General features: G+C 38.6%; 1 protein-coding gene and 2 long non-coding RNA genes across 3 annotated transcripts; all 3 read right to left on the bottom strand.

The window, feature by feature from the left end:
• Positions 1-1,506: 1,506 nt before the first annotated feature.
• On the bottom strand, positions 1,507-2,575 carry LOC113462659. Its single transcript, XR_005515238.1, has 2 exons — positions 2,169-2,575; positions 1,507-1,681 (listed from the first exon to the last, which is right to left on the bottom strand). It is a non-coding gene; the product is annotated as an uncharacterized LOC113462659 (long non-coding RNA).
• Positions 2,576-8,500: 5,925 nt separating this feature from the next.
• On the bottom strand, positions 8,501-9,209 carry LOC103706080. Its single transcript, XR_005507895.1, has 2 exons — positions 9,058-9,209; positions 8,501-8,974 (listed from the first exon to the last, which is right to left on the bottom strand). It is a non-coding gene; the product is annotated as an uncharacterized LOC103706080 (long non-coding RNA).
• A 2,652-nt stretch (positions 9,210-11,861) lies between these two features.
• On the bottom strand, positions 11,862-17,673 carry LOC103706122 (inactive glucose-1-phosphate adenylyltransferase small subunit 2, chloroplastic). The gene is made up of 9 exons (XM_039133251.1): positions 17,640-17,673; positions 17,188-17,492; positions 16,082-16,355; positions 15,663-15,886; positions 15,368-15,471; positions 15,163-15,274; positions 13,705-13,803; positions 13,150-13,272; positions 11,862-12,633 (listed from the first exon to the last, which is right to left on the bottom strand). The coding sequence occupies exons 1-9, from the start codon at positions 17,671-17,673 to the stop codon at positions 12,517-12,519; spliced, it is 1,392 nt and encodes a 463-aa protein (XP_038989179.1). The 3' UTR covers positions 11,862-12,516.
• Positions 17,674-25,020: the final 7,347 nt, after the last annotated feature.

A 25,020-nucleotide genomic window follows, 5' to 3' on the forward strand; every position in this document is an offset into this window, starting at 1 on the left:
TCATCAATAAAAAAAAAGAGAAATCCGATCCCTAGCAGAGATCATACTCACCAAAGAAACGAAACTGATAAGAAATATGAGAAATAAAGATGTTTGAGACGATGACAGTAGCTATAAAAAATATAAAATATATAAATAAAATCTACCTCATCCTATCAACTTAAGCATTTAGAAAATTTGTTGATTTTAACATGATATCAGAGTAGAAGTCCTGAGTTCGAACTCTGTCTGTCCCCGCACTCTTCCGACTGAAGCTTCTATTTTGTCCGGTGAACTGGGTTCCCATATCAACCAGTCATTACGCTTCAGATTATGTAAAGTATGTACCGCACTAAGGCAAAGAATGTCCATTTTTTATTTTAAACAAGTTCGCTTCAAAAGCTCCAACCTATTAGGAACATGGTCTCAATCTACAGGCACCTTTTCTTTTTTGGGTAAAGATCTACAGGCACTTTAATTAGTTGTGTCTACAGTTCACTCAGTTCATCTCCACTGTTTAAATTATCTGCTCTCTCTTTAGTTTACCTCACAGCTGGTAGACTGGTTCCAATGAAACATCTATTCTCTTTTTTCCCCGCATACGATATTCATAGCAAATGAGAAAATTAAATAAATAAAGTCAAGTAATCGATAAAAATCCCACTACCAGAGATTGCTAAAGATCTTGTGGATTTTTACTTTGTTAAATCAGTCAGAGCGAGGTTGCATGGTTAGCAGCATCAATGGAAGCATGGAGTCATCCGAAACACAGAAATGTGACAGAGCGATCATGCTCTTCATTTCTGAAGACTGACCACCATCAAAAATTATAAATAAGTTAATACATACAACCGTTTGCAATAAAAATGATTGATGACAAAACTTTGTTGAGAAAGCTGAAAGTAATTAGCAGGCATCAACATGAAAAGAAGGAAAAAAATAAAATTGGGCACTCTACTCATGTGAACTGAAAATTTGTCTAGCTCTTTACAAGTAAGAGGAGGCAATATTCTGCATGTCGGATGGCATAAAAGCCAAGACCATTAGCACAACTAGTATGCCTACAGGAAGCAGTAGTAACAAGAAAGGTGGTGGAGGCAATGGTGGCAGGATAAGCGGAAGAAGTATCATTAAGGCTGTGAGGCAGATCAGTACCAGAAATTTTTCTGTGCTGAAATAGCTCGATGGAAAGGATTTCCCATTATTCCTCTGCGGTTGAGACCTCTTATACTCCAAGTTTGGTACATTGGCCAATGTTGTCCTGTTTACTCTGCTTTCCATTACACCGCTGCAATTAGCCTTGTATAATACTAACGAAAGCTTCTGAAAAAATTGGCACTCAGCATCCAAAGGCCACAAAGTTCCTTTAAATTCCCTCCCTAGCTACGTGAAGGCTTATCAATCTTTCAAAAGGTAAGAGATCTGTTCATCAAGCTTATAAATTCCCCTATGACATGCGACTTTGAGGTTCTTGCAAACTTGAGTTTGTTCTTTGCCTCTATGTTGCTTGCGATCGAAATATATTTATTGAATTCAATGGCCCAGTATCCCCAACTAGTGATGCTGTTTTGTGACAAAGGTTTGGCCAACTGAAACTTACCGCAGACAAGCAAGCAAAGTAGGTCCTCAAGGAAACTGGTCGTCCACTGCTGTTGAGAAGATTAGACTTTCAACTTTCAACCTTCAACCTTCAACCTTCAACCTGTTGATAATGGATGGAATATGGATCCCCGTCAACCCAGGAAACTTGAAGATTTAATTTTCAACAATATATTGTGTGGAAAATAAGGTATATATATACATAATATATATGAAATTGCCTTTTTTGACAAGGAGGAGGGAGAGACCAAAAAGTTTTTTTTTTTTTAAAAAAAAAAAAAACACAAACTGGGCTCTTGGAGTCTGAAGAAGTTAACATGCAGGCAGTTCCATTGTAATTTTCTTCTCCTTTATATATAAAAATCCAGTCCTTCTCTCTAAGCCTCTAGCTTTTAGCAACTCACCACATGATCAAAATGACACAAAAGACTCATGACTTTCTGAGCAGACACAAAACATTGGTGTCAGACCTTTATGACATGAATTAAAGCTTTCTTGGAAAGCCCTTTTGGATTCAGACCCAACTGATTCAGCAAAAATGCTCCATAGACCCATTATACTAAGAGAAACAACAAGAAAGTAAGCATTACCTCAGTTGGATTTGTTCTTGCCAGTTGCCACTATTCAAGCCAAAGCCCAAAACTTCAGAGAACAATGACATGTGAGATCAGCACATGTGATATCTGAGGCTCCCTTTTTTTTAGTTTATTTTTTTTAAGGAGAGCAGGAGGCCAAAGAATAAGGGAAGAAAGAGGTGTGGAGAGGAGAAGGGTGGTTTAAACGTAATGCCTCCCTTCTAAAGAATCAGAGATAAAGAAGACCTGTGATGCTGATAATTTGGTTGGGGTTGGTTTATTGTCCCTATATTTATTTGGGCTGTGCTGAGTCGGTGCCTGCGGAGCACTCGAGATTTTGAGGGCAGATGCACTGCATTCTATAGCCTTCAACGCAAGTGGGGGCAGTCATGGAGATTTTCTTTTCTTTGGAAGAAGGCAAGCTTGATAAGTTCGATGTTTCAAGGTTCTTCTCCCCTGGCCTCCTTATATTTTGTCTCCTTTGCCCCTCACCAGGGTCAAGTTCTAGTTACTCCTGCCCAAAAAAAATCACGGTTGGCGTTTTTTGACAATATCTTCCAGCAAGAGCTTTCCTTAATCTTTTTACCGAGCGATGATTTTTTTTTTTTCTAAAATAGATAATTTATATTATCTTAGCATGGACATATTAAAAAAATAAAAAATAATAAATCTCGGAGTACTCTAAATAACTCCTTCTCTCCAATCCATAGAACACCTTCAGACATACGATGCCATCCAGTTTACAGCCCCATTAGCTTTTCTGAACACATGCTTGGCTGACACCGCTAATGATCATAATCTGAATATCCAATATTGGATCCCAACAAAAGTATCATTCTAAAAATGATTTTTCTTGGAATTTATTGGGGGATCTTTTACATGCTATTGCTGGCATTTGGCAATATTTCACCCTCATGGATTGATGCATGCAAAATGGGACGTGATAGATGAACATGTTCTTGCGTGTTAGATTAGCGCTTCGTCATTGGATTTGTATCGGGGGCTAGAATTTTGGAATTTCCCCATGTTTATTTAGAATGTTATTAAATCTTTTAATGATCTCATGTTAAAAGAGGCACATGTTTCATATGTATATTGGTTTACACATTTGATCAACACAATTCTCTTGCTGATACAATGCATGGCTTCATGTGATTTGCATGATCCTTGCGTAGCTTCAATGTTCCCATTAAGTTTTCTATTTATAATGCAAGGTACGACATCACACTTAATTTTCTTTACTTTTCTTTCCTTTTTTGGTCAAACCCATCTCCTTTGTTCCTTTTTGGTCCGACACATGACGCTATTGTGACTTGCTCCCTATTTTGACCTGTACAGGGAGGCTTATCTGATACATTGCATCAACCATAGTCTTTAAATAAAACAAGTCTAGAAATTCTTTAACTAATATAGCTCTGCCATATTAGGCCTCTTGGTATTTTGCAAAAATAAAGGACGTGGCATCGAGTAAATAATATTGCAAAAATAATTCAAAAGAAACCTTGAAATCAATAGTCTCATATCAATTATTTGCCAAAAAAATTTGGATACTTATACAGAACTAAGGAACTTAAAAATTATCTTTCGAGTAGTTTTTTTGAGTTATAATATGATGATATTGATGATAACTCACAGGACATATCTCAATTTTTCATAATCTTTTGTTCTTTTAGGAGAAAAGTCGTCTTTGTTCTTTGAATTAAACTAAAAGAGTTTCTATAATGTGGGGATGTTTAGAAGCTGGAAGCTGCAGGGAAGTTGCAGTCTTTTTGACAGCGTATGGGGTGGGCCGACGACCGGATTCAGAGTTTTTGGCTAACGGACGCTTCCATGGTAATGATTCACTGAATGTTTTGTTCCCACTTGTGTTTTGCCGGCCCTTGTTGGGCTTCACAAACTTGGATTCCTCTTCCCCAAGGAAGCACAAGCCAACTCTCTCTCTCTCTCTCTCTCTCTCTCTCTCTCTCTCTCTCGTCCTTGCATCCTATGCGTAATCTAACAGCTTATCAAAAAAAAAAAAACAGCTTATCCTGTACTTTAGGAGGGATGAAATGGCAAGTTACTCATTCACCAATAGTAAATAATGATCATAATAATAAATGATGGTTATAATAATAAAGTGATGGTTTGAGGAAATGACAAGGATGATCATGACTTTGTGAATGGTCTCGAATTAACTTTAGATCGGACTAACCAAATGTGGATCGAAATCTAAACTCATGGATATGCCAAGCTGTCTTAATGATAGATCAATTGGGTCTCAAATAGACCGGCTCAAAAAAGCTCAGAATCATTGAATTTTATTCATTAATTTGGACTCGATATGATTGGAGCTAGTTAACTTGCTAGGCCTAAAAACGTTTATGTGAACTTGATTATGTTAGAATTTGACTTGAATGAACCAAATTACATATGTCCAAAGTATCATATTCATTTGCTTCAAATTTGTAAGTTTTGATCTTCTTTTCTATTTTGCAGTATCCTAATTGTTGCTTTGGAAATGGGTCGATCCATCAAGCAATATTTGCTAGATGTTAGACATATATGACTTATCAATGGTACAAGATTAACTTCATATGAAATATGACTTTTTGAGGATACATACGCTAACAATTTCCCACAAAAATATGAAGTACGGAAGAGATTTGAAATTATCTTCAAACTGATTTCCTTAAGGTGCCCTCGGCATGGATAGAATGCAACGTTCAATTATTTATGCAATCAAAGTATAATTGAGAATAGAAAAATGCAATTAATCATCCAATATCGGTAGGTAAGAGGAGAGACAATGATTAGGGTTGTTCGTATTGGAGAGAACAGAAAATCCAAAATATTAAAAATAAGTTGAGAATCTTACTTCCCATATTTTGTCGCATCAAATCCTCCATCACCAATTGGTCCCCTAATCCATCTTAGGAAAACAACCAAAACTTGATGGTGATTTGGTGACGGACAATACCCCTTGCAAACCATTATTGTGCCACCACCTACACGTAATCTAATCTTATCCATTCTAACTTCAATTTGTCATCTAAACGCAGACAAGTCTAACATGATGATGACTTATCTTTTCTCCTATGGGACAAAAATCTACCACTAAGAAATCAATTAAAAAATGAGCCGTCGAAGAAACTAACCTCTCACCTATCTCATCAGCCATATAAGAAGCATGCTAAGCAAAAAGTTTGGTACTACATACCTAAAAAAAATTGTACTTCATCTCTCTCTCAAAGAAACATGCTTTAAGTTGCTTGAAGTTAGCAATTGATTACAAACGGCAAATTTGTGTCGAATTGCCAAAAAAAAAAAAAAGTTAGCATTTGTATCTAGATTTTACTTTATTTCATATGGAATTTTAAGATTCCATAATCTTTCTTGGACTCTATTCTAGAGATTGAAGGATATTCTTATACCTGATGCTGATCGGTGTGTCTATTCTAAGATCGTATGAGCAGTTGATTCAAAATTAAAATTAAAAAAAAAAAGAAAAAAAAAGATATTACGAGAGATCCGATGAAGTTTGAGTCACGTAGATTCTATCACAAGATTGGCGAGTTCACGATCTGGTTAGAAGGATAAGTTACATGAAGCGCACCTGGACATGAACGATAAAATCCTCGTTCAATGTTTCAGTTTCATGGAAAGCCCGTTCTCCTATGCTGCTGACCTTTGACCCCACCAAAAATTTCTGGACATGTACAAGAAAGATATGTATCTACTAGAATATTGCAACTTGGGATACTGTGATGTATAACTTTGTGGTATGGCTGATTGAAACTTAATTTGGTGCTATTCCAATCTTCTGTTTTGATCATCATCATGATCTTAGGACTTTTTTTTTTTTGCTAAACTGGGTAATCTATACAACACGTGTACGGATGCACCCAATATGATCTTAGGGCTTTGGACGGATCATCTGCTGTCCAATGATACAAATGGGAGGCATCGATCTTGTGTGGATATTACTTTGTCTTGGTGGTGACAACGTTGGGCTCAAAGCATGTTAACTATGAGATCTTGTCCCAAGCGCCTACCAAGAACCCTAAGAGTATCTGTTCAAGAACATCATCTAAGAAAAGGATTTGATGGGGGGATTGTGAAATTTTTCTTTCTTAATTGGAAGTGTTACATAAGAGGCCAATTAGGCTGGCGACAAGCTTGGTATGCTGACCGAATCTTAAGCCATTAGCCTTCGTGCCTAAAATTTGCCGTTCCTACATCTCATACATTTGTGTCCAAACCATGCCACGACTTTGGTGTGCATAATTAAAAGAAATTGTGGTTACAGCAATTAAAAGAAATTGACACTTGAAAACGCCTTCGATGGAGAAATTTTTAGCTGAGGCAGATCTACCGTTGAGCTGATGGACCGGTGCAATCAGAATGCAACACAGACAACTACACCCACACCTCTCCTCCTCCAACTCCTTTTTCTCTCCTCTTTCCTTTTTGTCCGTGTTTGCACATGTTGCTTTTTGGTAGGATTAGTCCACTACCGAGTTCGTGGACCTTGTCTAACCAATAATTTTTCTCTTCCACGAGCGTCAAAATGAAGAATTGCATCATAAGAGAATCAAGGCTCCGGCGGCCTGGAGCATTGGTTTCTTTTCTAGTAAAGAAGAGCCTGGTGGTGCTGCTTATCATGTTCTAAAGGAAATTGAGGTTTGCATCTTAGATTGGTTTACGTTTGTGTTTAGTTCTTGTTGTTAAAAACTTAAAATATAGCTGTGTAGATTAATTGTGTGTAAAGAAAAGCCTAGCTATGTGCAAGGGGCAAAATTTGCAATGGCCATCAAACAATTGCCAGGGTGCCAAGTTCCCCCATTTCACATAAGCACAAATTTTAACGAGCTATCTGATTGCTAGGAATTAAAAATGTTGAGGAGATAGAATACATAGAGATAGAGGCATAACCATACCCGTTTAACTTTAGCTAAATTTAGCCAAGGTAGGCCACAGAGTACAAAAAACGGGACCTCAATCTCATTGGAGCAAGAAGACGGAAGAGGAACGCCCAAACGATCCCATAGCAGCGCATGTCGGCGTGTTTCACGGCCCAGCCTCCAATACTATATTACGCCTGTCTCGCCTTCATGAGCACTAATCTAGAATGCCCAAATGGTCTGGTGCTCCGGATCACGCCAGGTGGCAGTACTTCTCATTTTAACCTGTTTAACCTGATTCGACTCGTTGTTAGTCGGATTAGGTTACCTGTTTTATAAAATAGTCTGATTTAGTTTCAAATTTTTGATCCATTAATAAACAAGTTGAGTTTCCGTTAATATATTTTTGATCTATTTTGTATCCAAAACCGATTCGTATCCACTCCAACCCAACCCGGTTACTATCTGTTGGGAGAAATGTTAGATACCTCGACTTCGGACCAGACCTGCCCCCTCAACCCTGGACGTAAATAGAGGAGAACGGTCTCGGCCTCGGCTGAGTAGTTGACTAACCGAGATGAGCGACTTCGGCTTCGACCGAAAAGTGGATCAGCCGAGGAGAACAATAAATACGTATTAGCAAATACTAACAGTCCTAGCAACTGACAGCTTTAGCAGCCCGCATTCGCGGCAGCACTATGGCCTGTTTCGCACCGACGTTACCCGTCACCCACGCGGACTGGCATTCACGCCTCAACTGTACTACCGGCTGTCGCCTGACTATTATTGTATGCCACGTCAGGCCAGATAATGACAAAGCTAGCTTTCTTATATAAAGGAACAGCTTAGAAGACCTCAGGTATACAAGCAATATTATTCATAGAGTCTACACTATGCTAAAATTCTCTTCCTTCTATACGATTGTCTCTCGATTTTGACATTGGAGGGTTTCCCACCAAAAACTCTCTGGTAAGTAAACTTTTTGCACCTTGGTCAACCTACTCAGCTCATCTCCAGACAGCCTTAGAGTCATCTGAGCTACACTCCGGCCTTAACTCAGTTTCGGCGGCAATACTACCCAATATGAGAGATATTCGTGGCTCATTCGCTTCGAAGCAGGGCCAAGAGAACCTAGGGCCTCCAAGCAATGGAACACCTCCAAGAACCGTACGTTGGCAAGGAGAGAGGCCTTAACCTAAGGTTTAGTGTAGAAACGAGCCAGAAGAGGAGAGGGCTCCGGCCCGAAGCGGCCAGGGGGCAGGGGCCAAGCAGCGCAAGCGATTTCCTGGAGCCTCTCTTTCTAACCTATGTTGCAACTAAGTTTAGTGAGTTATAGTTGTTTCGGGAGTAGGCGAAGTTTCCAACTTAAACTATTCTCCTAAAACAAAACTAATACTTAACTAACACCAAATGCATTCTTAACAAGAGAGTAAGAAATGAAATCATTACAAACGTCAATTCGCATGATGTTTACGCAGGAATACTGCTCCCAGTTAAATTACTAAAGCCAGAGATACGTGATGCATGTAAGAGGTGAATTCCAAAAAGGAAAAAAAAAAATTCGTGTTTTGCCTTGCTGATCCTGCGAACCAAAATGCTTGATGCATGGATTTAATAGAAATTTTTTGGCCTGCTGTGTCCCGGGAACACTTCCATAACCTGTGCTCGCGTGGACATAAGAGATGGCGTGACTAATACCATGGCCTATGCAGTGGCATTCTGTTCTAATGCATATGCCGAGAATGCAGCTCAAAGGTTTTGAAGCGAAGGCTGCTGAACGAAGAGGCCTTGAAGGAGAAAAGCTTCCGCCGGGAACTCTTCAGATCATCAACCTCTTTGTTGTTCATTGGTCATGTCATAAGCCCATGCTAGCTTGTTTTCAGAACAGCTCCTAGTTCCCAGCAAAATGTAGCTCTACCATGAGCTGAGTAAAACAATCTGTAAACAATAGGTTAAAACACAAGCATCCTTTCATCACTTAAAATGTATCTAATCGCATGGAAGAGCTTTGGCAATCTCACTATGATTAGCTTAGAAACCCATTGAATAATTGGAAAGTTGGGCTTGCACTCTATGGCATTTTCTTTTATGTTTCATCTTGGCTTCGACTTAATTGTGTCGAAGAAATGAGAATTACCCAGGTCAAACACCTGACACGAAACACTGCCAACCAAAACGAAATATGTCAACTCCAGAAGTCCAGATTGATAAATTTTGACCTATTATTCTATATCTAACCCGATCCATATCTAGTTTAGCCCGACCTAACTTCTAGTTACCGATCCGACAAGGGAAGCTAAGAGCTACCACTTTGGCCATTGGATCAAAAGATAGAAGACATCCCCTGTGGCGCGGTTGGAATCCAGTACGAAATAGGTAAAAAGTGGAGAGAGAGAGAGAGAGAGAGAGAGAGAGACCACAAGGTTCATGTTCTTGATCAAGTCGAGGGGGATCCATTGCTACGCCGCCTTGTGGAATTTTCCTAATTAGTAGAAGCAGCCATGAAATGCATAAGTTTCATTGTAAGTTTGATTCAACTCGAAAAGGTTATCTTTGTCACTTCATTGTAGATACGATGAAGTCTATATGGTATATATACAGACTTGTATGTCAGGAGCGCATATTGCTGAAATGTATCTTTATAGTTAGTATTTGTGATTTATCGATATTAGTTTATTAGTGTTGACCATTTTGTGGCACAGAATATGCTTAAAATGATGCAATATATTATTATATGCCTATATTATGTATTTTTTAGCAGTAAAAAATACAGTCCTTAGCTTTGAATGAAACATATTTTAGCTGCAAAAATTTAAATTTTTTAATTAATTCATGAAATTAACTCGAGGCATTAAGTCGAATCCTGGGATTCTTGTCTATCATTCCCCTCCTTTGTTGTTTTCCCAAGTTTCTACCATTTTCTTATTATTTTTTTAGATTAATCCTTAATATTTTTTATATTTATATATTAATTGCTAAAATTTTCTATATTTATATTTTAATCAAATCTTATATTTTTTCACTTATATATCACTGAGATTAAGTTAACTAAGTGATAACTAGATATTCTACTAATATTCTCTTACTAATATTAATTTCACATATTCTAGATATTGTTATCCTTAATCCAACTGAATATTCTACTCATTCACCTAACAGTGAAGGTAATTTTGTCCTTCTACAGTTCTAGTTAACTATAACTAAGATTTGGACAATGAAAATTAGTGGAAGGATCGATTCATGCAAGAATAATTTTAGAAAAATATATATATATAATGAAAAGATAGGGTTTAGTGTTTAATTCTTCTAAGTGGGCTATGCTGTTGGTTGCAATGCTTACAGCTATTATTTTGTTAGATTTTAAATATTTTTTATTTATATTTTCTTGCATTGATTGCCTCCCTATATGGTATACAAGAAAAAATAGGAACTAACACTAATACGAAAGATTTTAGGATTATACTTGCAAAAGCCTTTTTCTTATTTCATGTGGTTTTTTTCTCCTCAAACCCTTAGGACTCCCCCCCCCCCTACTTTGAGTATATAATAAATAACTAAATAAATAGTTCTAAAATATAATAATACAAATATTACTTTTTAAATACCAACGTTTGTCAAATATTTAAAAATATTTTTATACTTTCGAATTTTCCAACGTTTGTCAAATACTATCGATCAATATTTTAGCTTTTCTCCCTTTTGAGTTTTTTTTTGAGGTAAATAGTTGCGGGATCTTAGATCGCGCAATTAGTTCAAAATTTAACTCTCGTTTGTTGTTTGTTGTTTTTTTTTTTTTTTTTGCTAGAGCGGGTGGATTTATATCTGACAAGTATGAATGCAATCAATAAAATCGAAAAATAAAATGCCCTGAAGTGCTCGAGTACCTCACCGTCACCGGCCTACAGAGTATCTTCTAACCACGTAAGCAGTCATCCAATTTGCAACACCATTAGCTTTTCGAAAAACATATTTAGCCTGAAAGCCATCATTTTTTTTTTTTTTTTTTGCTTAAAACGGGTGCTTCATACAGTGCGTGTGTGAATACACCCAATAAGATCAAAATACAGTAACTCACGGAGTGCCAATGGCAACTCCCCCTTCCCTGACCAAAGAGCATAACCAGAATGGTGGGCCACGTAGGCAGCTACCCAGTCGGCTGCCCCGTTGGCCTCCCTAAATACATGCTCGGCCTGGATGGCCATCCCATCTCTCATCATCGCCACAATATCACGGATCAAGGGGTGGTCTGTGTCCCCGCCCCTCAACCCCCATCATTTTTCGCCACAGTTCAGATATTACGGCGCAGTAGATGGTCACCCCTAGGGCCTCCTAGGATGATAGGGCTGGCTTGTAAGCCATGTTAGGTTTTACGAAGGTCTGTCATGCATCATGCAGCTCTCAGCTTTGCACCGGAAATTGAAGTGTCGGATAATTGACGGCCCCAGCGATCAGATATTCGGTTCCGAATGACAAAACCCGCGCCGCTACTCGTGCCTATCATCCAAAATTCTACTCACGTTTCGGTGGCACATACGCGACGTGATGCTCTCAGGCGAGCAGGCTTTCATCTCTTCCTCAATCTTTTCCTATTTTTCTTCCGTTCGCCAAAAGAGAGCTCGCGAGAGATCTCTCAGAGCCTCGTCCGCTTCCCCTTTGGAATTCGGGACGATCTTCGCTTGGTTTTTTTTTGTATATTTTCCTCCCTTTTGATTCATTTCTTTCCTCTGGAAAATTCTTTTCCCCCTTTTTTCTTGCCGTTTTTTCAGGAAAATATAGACCGGAGATCGGAAATCGGGCGACATAGGTAAGGGCATCGTCTGCTTTCTTCTAGTTTTAGTACCTAAAATCGCCAATTTGATTTATTTTTGATTGAGTTTTTTTGTTTGCATGACCGTTGATCTGTCTTTTATCTCGGGGACTTTTATAGTTGATTCTTCTTCAATTATAATAATTATTATTGTTGTTTAATGGGGTGGAAATAAGAGAGCAGATGCTGGTCGGATGACAGAGAGAGAGAGAGGGCTTTAGGATTGGTGGAGACGGGAGTTTTTGTGAGAGTGGTTATTGCTAAAACTGCTGAATGCGAGAGCAGGGATCAATTGGGACATGAGCTCGTTTTGTTTCCACCACTTGTATGAGCAGTGGCTGTATTTATAGCATCAAGTCATTCATGATCCAAGTAGTTTGATTTAGTTGAAAATATTTTAGGGGACTATGGGCATGACAACACTCAATTTGGATGCAAGGGATGGTGATGGGGCTAACTGGACGGTGTGTTTGCTTATGGGAGTTGATCTGGTGCTTTCTGCCTATTCTGTAAAAAGAGAAAAGGAAAAGTAGATGAAAAAAAAAACAAAAACATGGATGAAAATTGTAATTCTGTATATAAATCTCTTGTTCACATCATCTTCAAATCTTGTTTTTAGTCTTCCTTGTAAAAGTAAAATAATAAGAGAATCCTACCCTGCATCATGGGCCAGTTAGAGCATGCTGCCATCTGGAATTACTGCATTACTCAAAACAACAACTATGCCCCCAGAAATGATGTATCCATGAGCCTCCCTGTCACATTCTTGGACCCCATGTGTGTTAACAATCTACAATCATCAAAACGAAATCAAATAATCAGAGAGACACAATGAGATGCATTGCCATTTGTAGCAACCATTTATGTAACTTCTGCCATTTTCTTGTGACAGCTCTTAGTTTTGTGCTTCTGTTGTCAGCTAAATATGTCCATACATTTATTTTGGCATTTTTTTTGGGTGAACAGTCTTGTTTTAATATGCTATTGATTGAACTGTAACTATGTATTTCCTCCCTTTAAAAAATCCATTTTTTTTAAAGATTATGTTCGTTCATCCATAAAATGAGAACGCCATTTTGTAATAATTATGAAGTTAAAACAACAAGCAAGATAATTTCTATTAAGTGCAACGGATGAGTTAAAAATGTTGGCACTAAACTCTGGTCTATGTCAATGTTAACTGCAACAAGCTTGATCTGGAAGTACGAGAAATAATATGAATATTGATCAAATTGATTAGTGCAACAAGGAGAATACTAAGAACCTCAATAATATGCATAGTATAATTTTTCAAATATTTCAGTACCCTGACATTTCTCCCTATCCTTGCATTCTTATCAATTATAGCCCTTCGAATATGAGTTTGTTCTCCAATCCCAACTGGGACATTGAAGCCTTGCAATTTTGTCCAGCTCCATTGCACATCTGTCTATTTGATCACAAAAGGAAAACTTAGAAAGAGAAAGTGAGAACATGTACAGATGGTTGAGGTCTAGTAAACATCATTAATATCGGATAACAATTAGCAACATTTCAGATTTGTCTAGGTAAGCTGAAGGACAAGATTAACAGGTTAAGTTACCAAACTACAGGTGTGTATTGATAAAAAAACTGCAAAACCCTCTAGCACTAGGTGTAGTTTTAAAAGTGTATGGTATAAAAGCCCTATTTGACGTGTCCCAAGTGTAATCAATATGACACAATGTATGTTGGGCATCAACATAGATTATGGATAAATGCAAATACAACTTGTGGAATATAATTTCAAGGGTGGTCATGTGCTGGACCAAAGTGACCATGTTTCTTTTATATATCACAAGAAAATAAAAGATATAAGAAATGTTGTGTGAAGACTTCATACTTGGTAAAAGTCACTACCCATGATCACAGAATCCTCGATCACTGCTTCTTCTCCGATATATGTTCGCATGCCAATCACGGAATCAGTGATCTTGCACCTCTACTCTTAAAACAATAAAGAATAGAAACAGAGCCTACTTAGCATCAAATAGATGGCTGAATATGATATTATGGTACTTTGTCAACATTCAATTATCATAGATGATGTAATGGAAAATTTATAAAGACAGAGCAAGATTGTAATTTATTTTAAAATATCAGACTTCTTAGGCAATGCATGAATATGTGCCAATTATCCATGATGTGGATCACTACTTAAACTCAAGCAAAGCTCTGAAACTTTTTAGCATTATGACAATTTCATTTAATAAAATCATACTGCTAGGATATTGCATCATTATAAAATAACTGCATTGTGTATTGTTATTTAAGCAGTGCAAAACTAGGACAGAAAGTTTATATCATGCTGTTAGACTGTCATCAAGTAACCTCGTCCCCTTTGACCAGTTTATACCTGGACGCTCAGTTAGCCAACCAGCTCAGCTGCCTCCATCTCTTCTATAGTCTTTCTTTTTTCTAGTGTCAAGGCAGGCATACAGATTTCATTGCAAAATCTTTTTTGCTGTGGGTTAAAGTTCTATTCACCATCTTACCTCTCCTTTGTTTCTTGATGCTCTTTAGTCCCTCTCTTAACTATTTCAGGAAAAAGGAAAGAAAAATATATCCAGTCTTTATTCCAATGTATTATTTTTTTGTAAAAATGTTCTTTCTTCTTTCAGTGCAAAATTTTCTAATTCTAGTCAAAGAAAATGGTTTGCATTCAGCAAAAGCTAAACCATTCTTAGACATCCACCAAACCAATTTTTTGTAAATGACCAGACAGAACAAGCTAGGTAAACATTTGTTACGAGTAAAGTTTGCTTCTTTCATAGGCCTCTAATAGTTAAAGGGGCCACAAGAAAAAAAAGCTTCTTTTCTTTCTTTATCTAATTCACCCACCTGCTTGAGCAGATTATAAGACAAAATCAGTTTTACTGTTGGGGCATTATCTTCAATTAACTTCATGTTTGGCCTTGGTAATATATTTGTAGGTATTGTCACAGATGATGTTTTGGTCTATGATTGATGTATTTACATACTAACATTTATGGCAGTGCATCTCTTATCTAATGGACATGCATTATGTTAACCCTATGTTAAACTTATATGTCTTCAATGACATATATCTATGCATGCTTAGTGGAGAACACTTCATTTGGAAGGAGCACAATGTTGTATATTTCAAATTTGAGTATGTCATCTATGAAATCATATCAGTTATTCTGCCTTCTTCTTTCTTTGTACATAGGATATAAGGTAATATCAGAAAAATGAATTAAGTGTGTTCTATGTATATAATATCCATAAACACGTCATGTTTGTTCAGAATTTTAAATGATGATAGTACCAAGTTACCTACACGTAGAATGCAACCATCACCAATAATGCTCCCTCTTATGAGAGCATTGGTAACTACAGTAGGTGGTAGGCAATGTGGCATGGTGTAGATAGGAGAGTTTCTGTCATGGAAACTACAACAAAGATGTAGGTGTTATTTAGTAGAGAGAGATGTATCTAAATTTGTCATTGAATGATGCTGTTAGTCATCTAAGTTATGTACTGACTTGAAGCCGTGAGATGTTCTCCTCGCACTTTCAATGTTGGCATGGTAGAAGGCTTCAATTGTTTCGATGTCCTCCCATTGTCCATCAAACATATAAGCATGGACCTGATACATGAGAAACTTAGAATAATGGTACTACCAGCCCTCATGACATGGTCAATAAAAGAAAAAAATTAAGGTCAACGCTATAGGGGCACATGAATAATAAAGAAATTTGAATGCTTCGCCGTAAAATTAAAGAGACAGGGAAATCTGGATAGGAAATTCAGCTGCAGATAAACAAATAATATTCTAACCTTCAATCCCATGGAAATTGCGCCTTGGATAACTTCACTTCTGAAATCATTGGCTTTAGGTAGGACTTTTTCTAAGAGTTTGATCATCATGTCTCTCTTGATGACAAAGATTCCCATGCTTCTGGCACCACAAACTTCTTCTTTTGTAGAAATTCCTATCTGCATTCCATGCATAAAGATCCTTATGGTGTAACTTATAGGAACTAGATTGTCAATTTTGGCTACTTGTTATTAAAGAAAAATTCAGAATCGTTCCAATCTAGTTGCATACATGGAGTATGAAAGCTGAAGAATTATTTCTTTTTAATAGGATGTGGATAACAGAAAAAAAAAAAAAGATTCCTTGTACTTCTTATCGGTAAATTATAACTAGAGTGATCTTAAATTTGCCTCTTTCTATGAAAGTAAGGATGGAAAACTCACTGCTGCAAATTTATCTTCATCCATATCTGGTGCATGTTTGACTTCAAGAAATTTCTTTCGGTGATTCTGTATTAAGAAATCATAACTGGGATTATTGTTCCTTCTGTTACATGAAACAGCAACTGTGATATCTGCTCTGCTATCTCTATGTCCTTTAATAAGTTTTGCATAGTCCATTTCATAAATATGGTGACTGGAAAGAACCAAAAACTCCTCCACTGGATGATCTTTTAATACCCACAACCATCTCCTAACAGCATCTGCATTTCCCTAAAAACCCATACATCCATTTCAGTAATTTTTAAGAACATAGAAAAGTCATACAAGTATATCAAAAATGATAATAACAACTTGTTTTTCCATTAAGTATGAGTGCAACTACTACACTGCGAACAACAATTCAACTCTAGATGTCAGTATTATTGCCTAAACACTTTTAGATGCAAGCTGAGATTAAAAAGAGCTGTCCAAGAGTTGGTTTGAAGAAATTGTCTTGGCAAAAAATAGGGACACGGTCTTGTTCAAGAATATTACTCTACAGATATAGAAACATAAAAAGGATGTTGGTATCTTGCTATTCTTTGGTATAAATTGGAACCTTTTCATGAATTATATGAAAGTTGTGCCTAAACTGCTGTATAAGAATCACGCTGCTAGTACTCAAAATTTGGCCAAGACATTCTGAAGTTCTTTGTGAAAATATTGAGATTTGAAATAGAAGTACGAAATTCAACAAGATATTCCATGTTATGAAAACAAACAACAATTTGATGTATCAGTTTGAATGAAAGATTTTTGAAATCCTAGAACCTTAGTAGCTTGAAAACGAGCAGGTGGTACTGCAGAAGATTGAGTTCTTGGAAATTATAGGGATCTCGAAAATGATAAAAAATTATAGGATGGTGCAACTTTATTGATTCATGTAGGTCTTGTGGGACAATATTTACATTTATGGTTGTTGTTAGCAAATTACAGCAATTGGCATGCAAAATCAGAAGTGCCAGATAAAAGTTTACAGATTTTTAGGGGAATATTAGTCAATCTTAGTGCTTTAAAATAGAAGAGGAAAAAGAGAAGAATTGGGCTTGATGATGGTACAGACCTTAAACCAACCTTGCTCTTCAGGGCTTTGGCATGCGGTCAAAATTTCTATAAAACCATCCTTCCCAAGCCCAATGTTAGAATAGGCTCTTGACAGATGAGAATATAGGGAGGTGGAGTTGAACTGAGTTAGAGCATATATCCTGATAATGTTACTGTTGATGCAGTTGCTCACCACAATGTCAATGAGCCTGTAGTTTGCTGCTATTGGAATAGCTCCTTTTGATATTCTCTTCGTCAGGGGATACAGCTTTGTCTCCGAGCCATCATCAAGTATGATGGCCAGAACACTCTGTAACCAAATTTCTTATAAAATTAGCTCATATTTCAACATATGGAACAGTCTTAGCTGTATATCGTAAGATGAATGGATTGCATTGGATTGTGAAACAAATTGTATATCCTTGAATTTATTCCACTTACTTTATGGAAGGATTGTTGATATTGATCAACCTCTAACTATATGCAGCTTCTTTACTCCTTCCATGGTCGAAGTCCTTGAGATTGACTTGTACATAACCCCTAACTTCTTTATATTTTAACTGAACTATATTTAGTTTTTCAAGTGTCCAAAAATACTTAAAGCAAAATTCAAATCCCTGCACCATATTATGTCTTAATTCAACTGAAATATATGTTTTGAATTCTAGATCATCAAACTTTTGGATGCCAGTTGTTGTAACTTTAAACTTCATCATCCTTGACCTTTCTCAATAATTAAATTAATTACCACAACCAGCTGCTTTATCTAATATGTTTGAGGTCAACACAGAGTTCATAATTTGCATTTTTTGCGAATGCTATTGTTTTTCATATATTGTGTATATCAACTTATAAATGCATAGAATACACATTGCACTGAGTGTTTTGTTGGTTGCCATGTAATAAAGTGATTTGCTGCAGCTTCTTGGTTGCAATAATTAGATATTGTGTCTATATAGTCAGGCCATGCGCCATCACTATACCCACATATAGATGTGGTGTTATTACAATGATGGTGAATATCTTGTTTTCACAGCTATTTCAGCTAGCACATTTTCTGGCAGGTTTAATCTATTTTGCTTTTCCTTGATTGTTATTTGGTAGTTTCACAAGTGAAAGCATGCAATAACAAACCGGCACCTGAAAGTGTGAAAAGGTTATTGATCATATGGAAAAAATATCACCATAGAATGCAACAATATATCTAAGGGCATCATATTTCGAATTTCATATACATGTTTTCAACATCTAAAGACCTCTCAGTGTGATGACACAACGCAACGAAACTTCTATTATTGCAAGTAGAAATTATGTGGGTATGAGAAAGCAGGAGTGTTTCTGAAAGCTACGAGGCAAAAGAGATTGATGTTGAATATAGCATTTGCATAAAATTTATGCTTCTTTTTGCTTTTATTTTCATTTTTTTTTTAAACAATACTTATTTGCTATCCAAAACTCTAATGATTCTGCAAACAAATAAAAAAAAAAAAGTTTCTCGTGTACGTTGTTCGGTGTAGCCCATTTTTCTTCATGTCTTTTTGAAAACAAAGTAATACCGAATGAGTCCTAAGTTTGTACTCATATGCTGATTACAATTCCCTTATCTCAAGGATGCGGAAAAATTGTTGCATGCCCACATAGTAGCTTAATTTATAGCATCAATCCTTAACTCTTGTGACAAATTTAGACTTCTTAATGTTTAAGGATTATAAAAAAAAAAAAAATTGATGTCAACATCTGCCAAGTAAATGGCAGTATTAAGACGTAAATTTCATTCAAGGAGAGTTGATGGAGTCTCTTGTTGACGTCGGTAGAAGGATTTGTGATCGCCAGTTAGCTTAGTTTCTTTTTTCCTGAGCTCCTGTCCATTATGGTTCTCCAAACAAAAAGAAAGGAAAAGAAAAGAAAAGAAAAAGGATTTAAACTTAACCTAATCATATCTGATAACTCCAGTTATGAGACAGCAGTGAAGAAACTCGTTGGGGGGAACCCAAAATTTAGAAAGCAGAGAAAAAACAGAGAATACTGATACGTGCCTGATTTAGTGGAGGGTTCAATGGCATTTCTTTCCGAGACTGGCCTGAGTTGCAAATGTGAAAACCATGGAAAGTACGTGGCTGCTTCCATGATGCGCCATGGAAGTTAAGCTCTGAAGGTCGAATGGAGAAAGCACTAGCTGGAGATATCAAAGGAAAGGAAAGAGCTGGATGCAGCAACACCATGGCAAACTAGTTGGTGAGGACAATATGATCAACTCTGCGTTCTTCCATAATTTATCTTTCACTGTGTGGTGCAATGCATCAAGCTAGGGAGAAAGGTGTAAGAGAATATGTTGCTTTCCTTCTTCTTCACTGGAGCTCCTTTGCGGTTATCCCAAAAACGGTGAAACTTCTCTCTAGGCCGTAGCTTATTTCATTTTTCCGAGAATAAAGGGAAAAAAAAAAGTTGTGCCAACTTTAAGGGGAACAAGGACCAGGAGAAGAATGTACTGAATTGCAAGGGGGTTCACGACTCTTTTATGTGACATTGCTACTTGGAAGAGAAGTGGAAGATGGAATTGAGTGTTTACCAAGTTAAGCATGCCTTCATAAGTTCTCATAGTTTACAGCTTTAACAAGATCTCAAAATGAATTAATATCCTCTATCTTTCTCTCCCTTTTTTTTTATTTATCCTTCTGTCCTTCAGAAGCATCTTTAAGGATGCAGGCTACGCAAAGAACATATCCTACGAAGAAATGAAAAGACTGAATTGGAGCGACGTCGTTGATTCAAAGAGAAACATTGGTGGCCTATAAAAGCTCTCAAAAAAGCGTGGCAAAACTGATCTGACCAGACCTTGTTTGGCCAAGGTCTGGTTCAGGTGTTTACAGTCCTGATTGGGTTTGAGTAGATTTTTTTAACCCAAGAAATAAACGGACCGGTTGTGTTTTGGAGCTTGCATGGACAAAGGTTAGTGTTGCTTTCTTATGTTTTCTCCTAAAAAAACTTTTTTTCCACTATATTTTGTCTTGTTCAAGAAATTAAAATTATTGAGTTTTTTAATAAGCTTATTCATGCCAAAAATTCTAAACTTTTTTGAGATATTTATTTTTATCCTAAACTTCAATTTGTTGTAATCAAATCATTCAAATATTGCAATTACTTTCCTGAATGTCACTTCCATCTGACAGTTCACTTACAAACTTCTAAGTTAGTATAAAAAAGGAATACTCAATAACTTCTTGCTCTTAAATTTTCAAGGCTATCCCTCTCTTGTTAGCTCCAGCATAATGCATGGGTTTTGCATCATCTCTCTTTTCCTGAAGAGACAATCTATTGGACTATTAGGAAGCCTAAACTGATTCTATTGTTAATATTTTAGAAAGTTGCTTTCCATATGTTTTGCTCCCAGAAACTCTGAAAATGCTAAAACATCCCTATATTGGCTCAGTTTAGGTGATCCTGTTTTCCTTATAAATAGAAGTATGTACTAAATCAGAGCATGTTTTCCTCAAAAATTTATTCACTAATTTGATATGGATAATATATAAAGATGACGAGGATGGGTATTAGATCGTCCACCCCCTTCCCGGTCCTCGCATATTAAAAATGTGGCTTAGTTGGAGATCAAAGGAACATCAAAGATCGGAATAATCTTCTCAATTAATTGGTCTTTTAAGTTTTATTATGAAGCTTGAAGACCATTAAGAAAGATTTTGCAGGGTCTCCAGTCACCGACTGGGAAGGAGGAAAATGGGAAGTAAAAAATCTTGGCTAGAAGAGGGGGACAAGGGGAAAGAAGGAGTTGAAGGCAATCTTTTCCGCATCAGCCAATTCCATACTACATTAACGTCTATTATGTGTCGCATATGACCATTTTCATCACGGTCATCAAATAGAAGTAACTACAACATTTTGAAAGTTACATGACCTAATTGCAAAGAATTGAAGTTCAGGATAAAAATAAAAACTCCCAAAAAGTTCAGAGTCTTTGGCATAATTATGCCTCTTCTATACTTGAATTTCACATGTTGGATTCTAGTGTCTAATAAGAGTATTTAGGGGTCTCCAAACATGAAAAAAAGAAAAGAAAAAGAAAATTAATTTCCAAAGAAAAGAAAAAATTCTAGTTAAATCTAGAAAGTTTTATTCTATTTTTTTATCGACCTATGCCGCTTACATATCTTTACTTTTTTATTTTTTTCTCTTCAGACGTTTAGGATTAGCAAGAACAAAGGATTGTCCTGGTTTTATTGTCCTGGTTGGAGATCGTGCTAGCAAGCTTGGCGATTTGTAGTAAATTTTTAGTTCCTTATTTAGTTATAAATTTGTGACTTAGTAGTTTTCTAAATATTGCAATTTATGGGTCAGGCATTTATGTTTAAATATAGATGCTTTTAACGGATGTTGACTTTATTATTTGAATAAGATGCTGAATTTGGATATCTATATTTTGTTTGAAATAGATATGGAAGCTAAACGAAATGTTTGGCTTCATATTACCATGGATTGTGTCCCTCGGCAGCATGGCCATATTATGTCCTAAATTTGGGGTGTAATATTTTATGATTTTTCCACCAACCAAATGACTTGTTGACCCACCTCCAAAAAAAAAAACAAAGATTAACCTAATAGCCCATAAAATCATAAATTAAATAAACAAATATTATAAATAATAAATTAAGAAGATATACATGGATAATACATTCTCATACCAAACGGCACCATAAAGTACTCTGGTGGTTAGGAGTAAATTGCGTTAATTCAAATCACAACTAGAAAATTAGTTTTATTTTTTTAGAAAAAAATTCAAGACCTTTCTCAGAAATAATCAAACCTATCATAAATGGAGGAGAGCCCTCTTTAAGACCGTTGAAATTCACCTAATAGGGTGTCACAACCTCCAAGAAACTTATCGTAAGTTTGCACCTGCAAGTTTTTTAATTTTGTTATTATCACCGTTTTCGTTCCTTACGAGGGACACCAAATTAAAGTAGGCGTAGCTCAGGACAAATCGGGCTTATATACATACATACATATCTAAAAGACGGGCTAGGCAAAAGTGACTCGAGCCAAAAAGGTCAGGTCCGACGAACTGACCTCGGATTTGGATACAGGGTCTCCCAAACTCAGGCCGGGCAAGGTCGTGCATTGGTCGAGTTTTCATCCATTTTTTTTATAATAAAGTGTGTAAATTATACTATAGATAAATCTAATAAAACCAGAAAATAAAATATTTTAGAGTACCCAGAACAACTTTTCATTTTCAACCTACATAGTATTGTCGGAGTGACCGGCCATATAAGTAACCATCCAATCCGCAGTTCTGTTGGCTTTTTAAAAAATATGCTTAGCTTGAAAGATTCCTCCATCTCTTGATATTATTCAGATATCTCAAAGCAAAGGTTAGGTTTTTTTTTTTTTTTTTTTTTTTTTTGCTGAAAGCGTGTATTTCATACAATACGTGTACGAATACATCCAAGAAAATCAAAATAAAGCAACTCGCGGAGCGCATGTGGCAGCTCCTCCTCCCCTGACCAAAGGGTGTACCCTGAGTGATGGGCCGCATGGGCCGCCACCCAGTCGGCTGCCCCATTGGCCTCTCTAAATACATGCTGAGCCTGAAAGGCTCTCACATCTCTCATCATACTCCCTATGTCGCGGATCAAGGGGTGGTCTGTACCATCACCCGTCGACCCCCTCCGAATCCATCCGATAACCGTGGTGGAGTCGCCCTCCAAAATGATCGACCTGGCCCGCAGGATCATCCTCGCATGGCGCACACCCGCCCAGGCTGCGCGAAGCTCTGCCTCCGGAACCGACGTGTCGAACAGCTGACAGCCACCTGCTGCAACTACCCTGGAGTGCGGGCCTCGTATAATAAAGCCAGCACCACCCCGCATGCCACTGTCCAGCACCGACCCGTCAAAATTAACCTTGAGGAAACTCGGGGGTGGGGGCTCCCAGGTGAAAAACACCATCTGGTGGGCTGCCGAAGCAGAAGGGGGGCCCCAGGTATCCCGAGCTATCAAAGGTCTATCTGAAGAGGTGGTAGGTACAAACTCAGAAGCCTGAACACGAGCAAGCTCCGCAGCAAACCTCGGTGACACCCTGCGCTCACCGAGAGTACGAGCGTTTCTTGCCAGCCAAATCTGGTATGCTGTGCAAGTCGCTCTAATGGCCTCCTGACACGTCCACGAACTAGGTAGCCCCTGCCGTATCATATGAAGAAACTGTGGCCTGTCACTCCGGGCCTCCTGCGGGATCCCGGCCCACTGCCATGTCAATCTCGCCCATATACACTGAAAGAGCACGTGGTCTGCCGACTCCACGGCCCCACACGTCCCACACTCTGCAGGGATCCCCCAACCACGCCTGCTCAGCGCTGCTCTCGTCGGAAGGCGATCCCAGAACACCTTCCATAAGAAGAGTGCTAAACGCGGGTGGAGACCATGCCTCCAGATCCATGTGCAATCCGGCCCCCTCTCCTGCTCTGACTGGAGGACACGGGAGAGGTCGCCTAGCCTGACTCTGGCCTGGCTCGATGTGCCCCATACCCGGACATCCCGCCCCCCACATCCTGGTAACGGAAGGGACCGGATCCTCGCTGCAAGATGTACCCCAAATAGCTGTCGAAGTCTAGCATCATCCCACTCTGCTCCACCTCCTGCCAAAAGGTCACTGACCCGTAGTCCCTCTACTACCTCTACATCAACCATGGTCGGCCAACTCCTCAATGGCAAGGTGTCCACCCATGGCTCACTGGTCACATCAATGCTCCGCCCGTCGCCGATCAGCCATCTGGTGCTCGATAATGCAGTCGGTAGGTGTCTCCCAATCTCACGCCACATGAAAGAGACTCGGCGGCCCCTCCATGCCCCCTCTAGGCCCCCTCGGCCATATCGGGCTACCATCACCTGACTCCAAAGGCTCTGTGGCTCAAGTAGGAACCGTACTGCATGCCGAGCGATGAGAGCCTCGCGCCTCTCCATCAGAGACTGCACCCCGAGACCACCCTCACTAATAGGGCGGCAAACCTGCTCCCAAGCCACCAAATGCACTCCATGGCCCCACCGTGTGAGCCCCACAAGAAACTCCGAAGAAGACGCTCAATCCTCAACAGGGGCGTCTTTGGCATAACAGTGTTGGCCATGAGATACAAAGGTATGGATCCCAACACTGATCTAATCAAGGTCAATCTCCCCATCATGGATAGGGAAGATGCTCTCCATCCCTCAAGCCTGCTCTGTACCCGCTGCACCAGGCCCGAGCACTCTGCCACTCGCGGCCGCCGGCCACTGATGGGAACTCCCAGGTAAGTCAGCGTCCCCTCCTGCTCAGATATCTGTAGAATCCCCCGGATCTCCTGACGAACCCTGGTCTCCGTACTGGGACTGAAAGTAATAGCTGACTTCCGGAAATTCACTCTCTGGCCAGACGCCATGCAGTAGTCCGTCACCAACCTGCGGAGAACCCGTGCATCAGCCACTCGTGCCCTGGTCAAAAGAAGGCAATCATCAGCAAAAATTAAGTGGAAAAGGGGTCGGGCACCCGGTGCCGGACTATACGGCACCAGCTCCCGGCTAGCACAAACTCTCTGCAAAGCTCGTGACAAGATGTCAGCACAAATGATAAACAAATAAGGGGATAAAGGGCATCCCTGCCGTAGCCCCAATGTGGACTCGAAGAACAGTGAGGGCGTGCCATTGACCAAGAGAGAGAACTGTGGTCCCCGTACACACCCCATGACCCATCCAATCCACTGTCTGTGAAAACCATATGCCTCCAGCGCCTGCTCAAGGAAACTCCACCTGACCCTATCATAGGCCCTCTCCATGTCCAGCTTGATGGCCATCAAGCTGCGCCGCTTCGA

The sequence above is a fragment of the Phoenix dactylifera genome, chromosome 1 (assembly GCF_009389715.1).
Source record: "Phoenix dactylifera cultivar Barhee BC4 chromosome 1, palm_55x_up_171113_PBpolish2nd_filt_p, whole genome shotgun sequence".
Taxonomy (NCBI): Eukaryota; Viridiplantae; Streptophyta; class Magnoliopsida; order Arecales; family Arecaceae; genus Phoenix; species Phoenix dactylifera.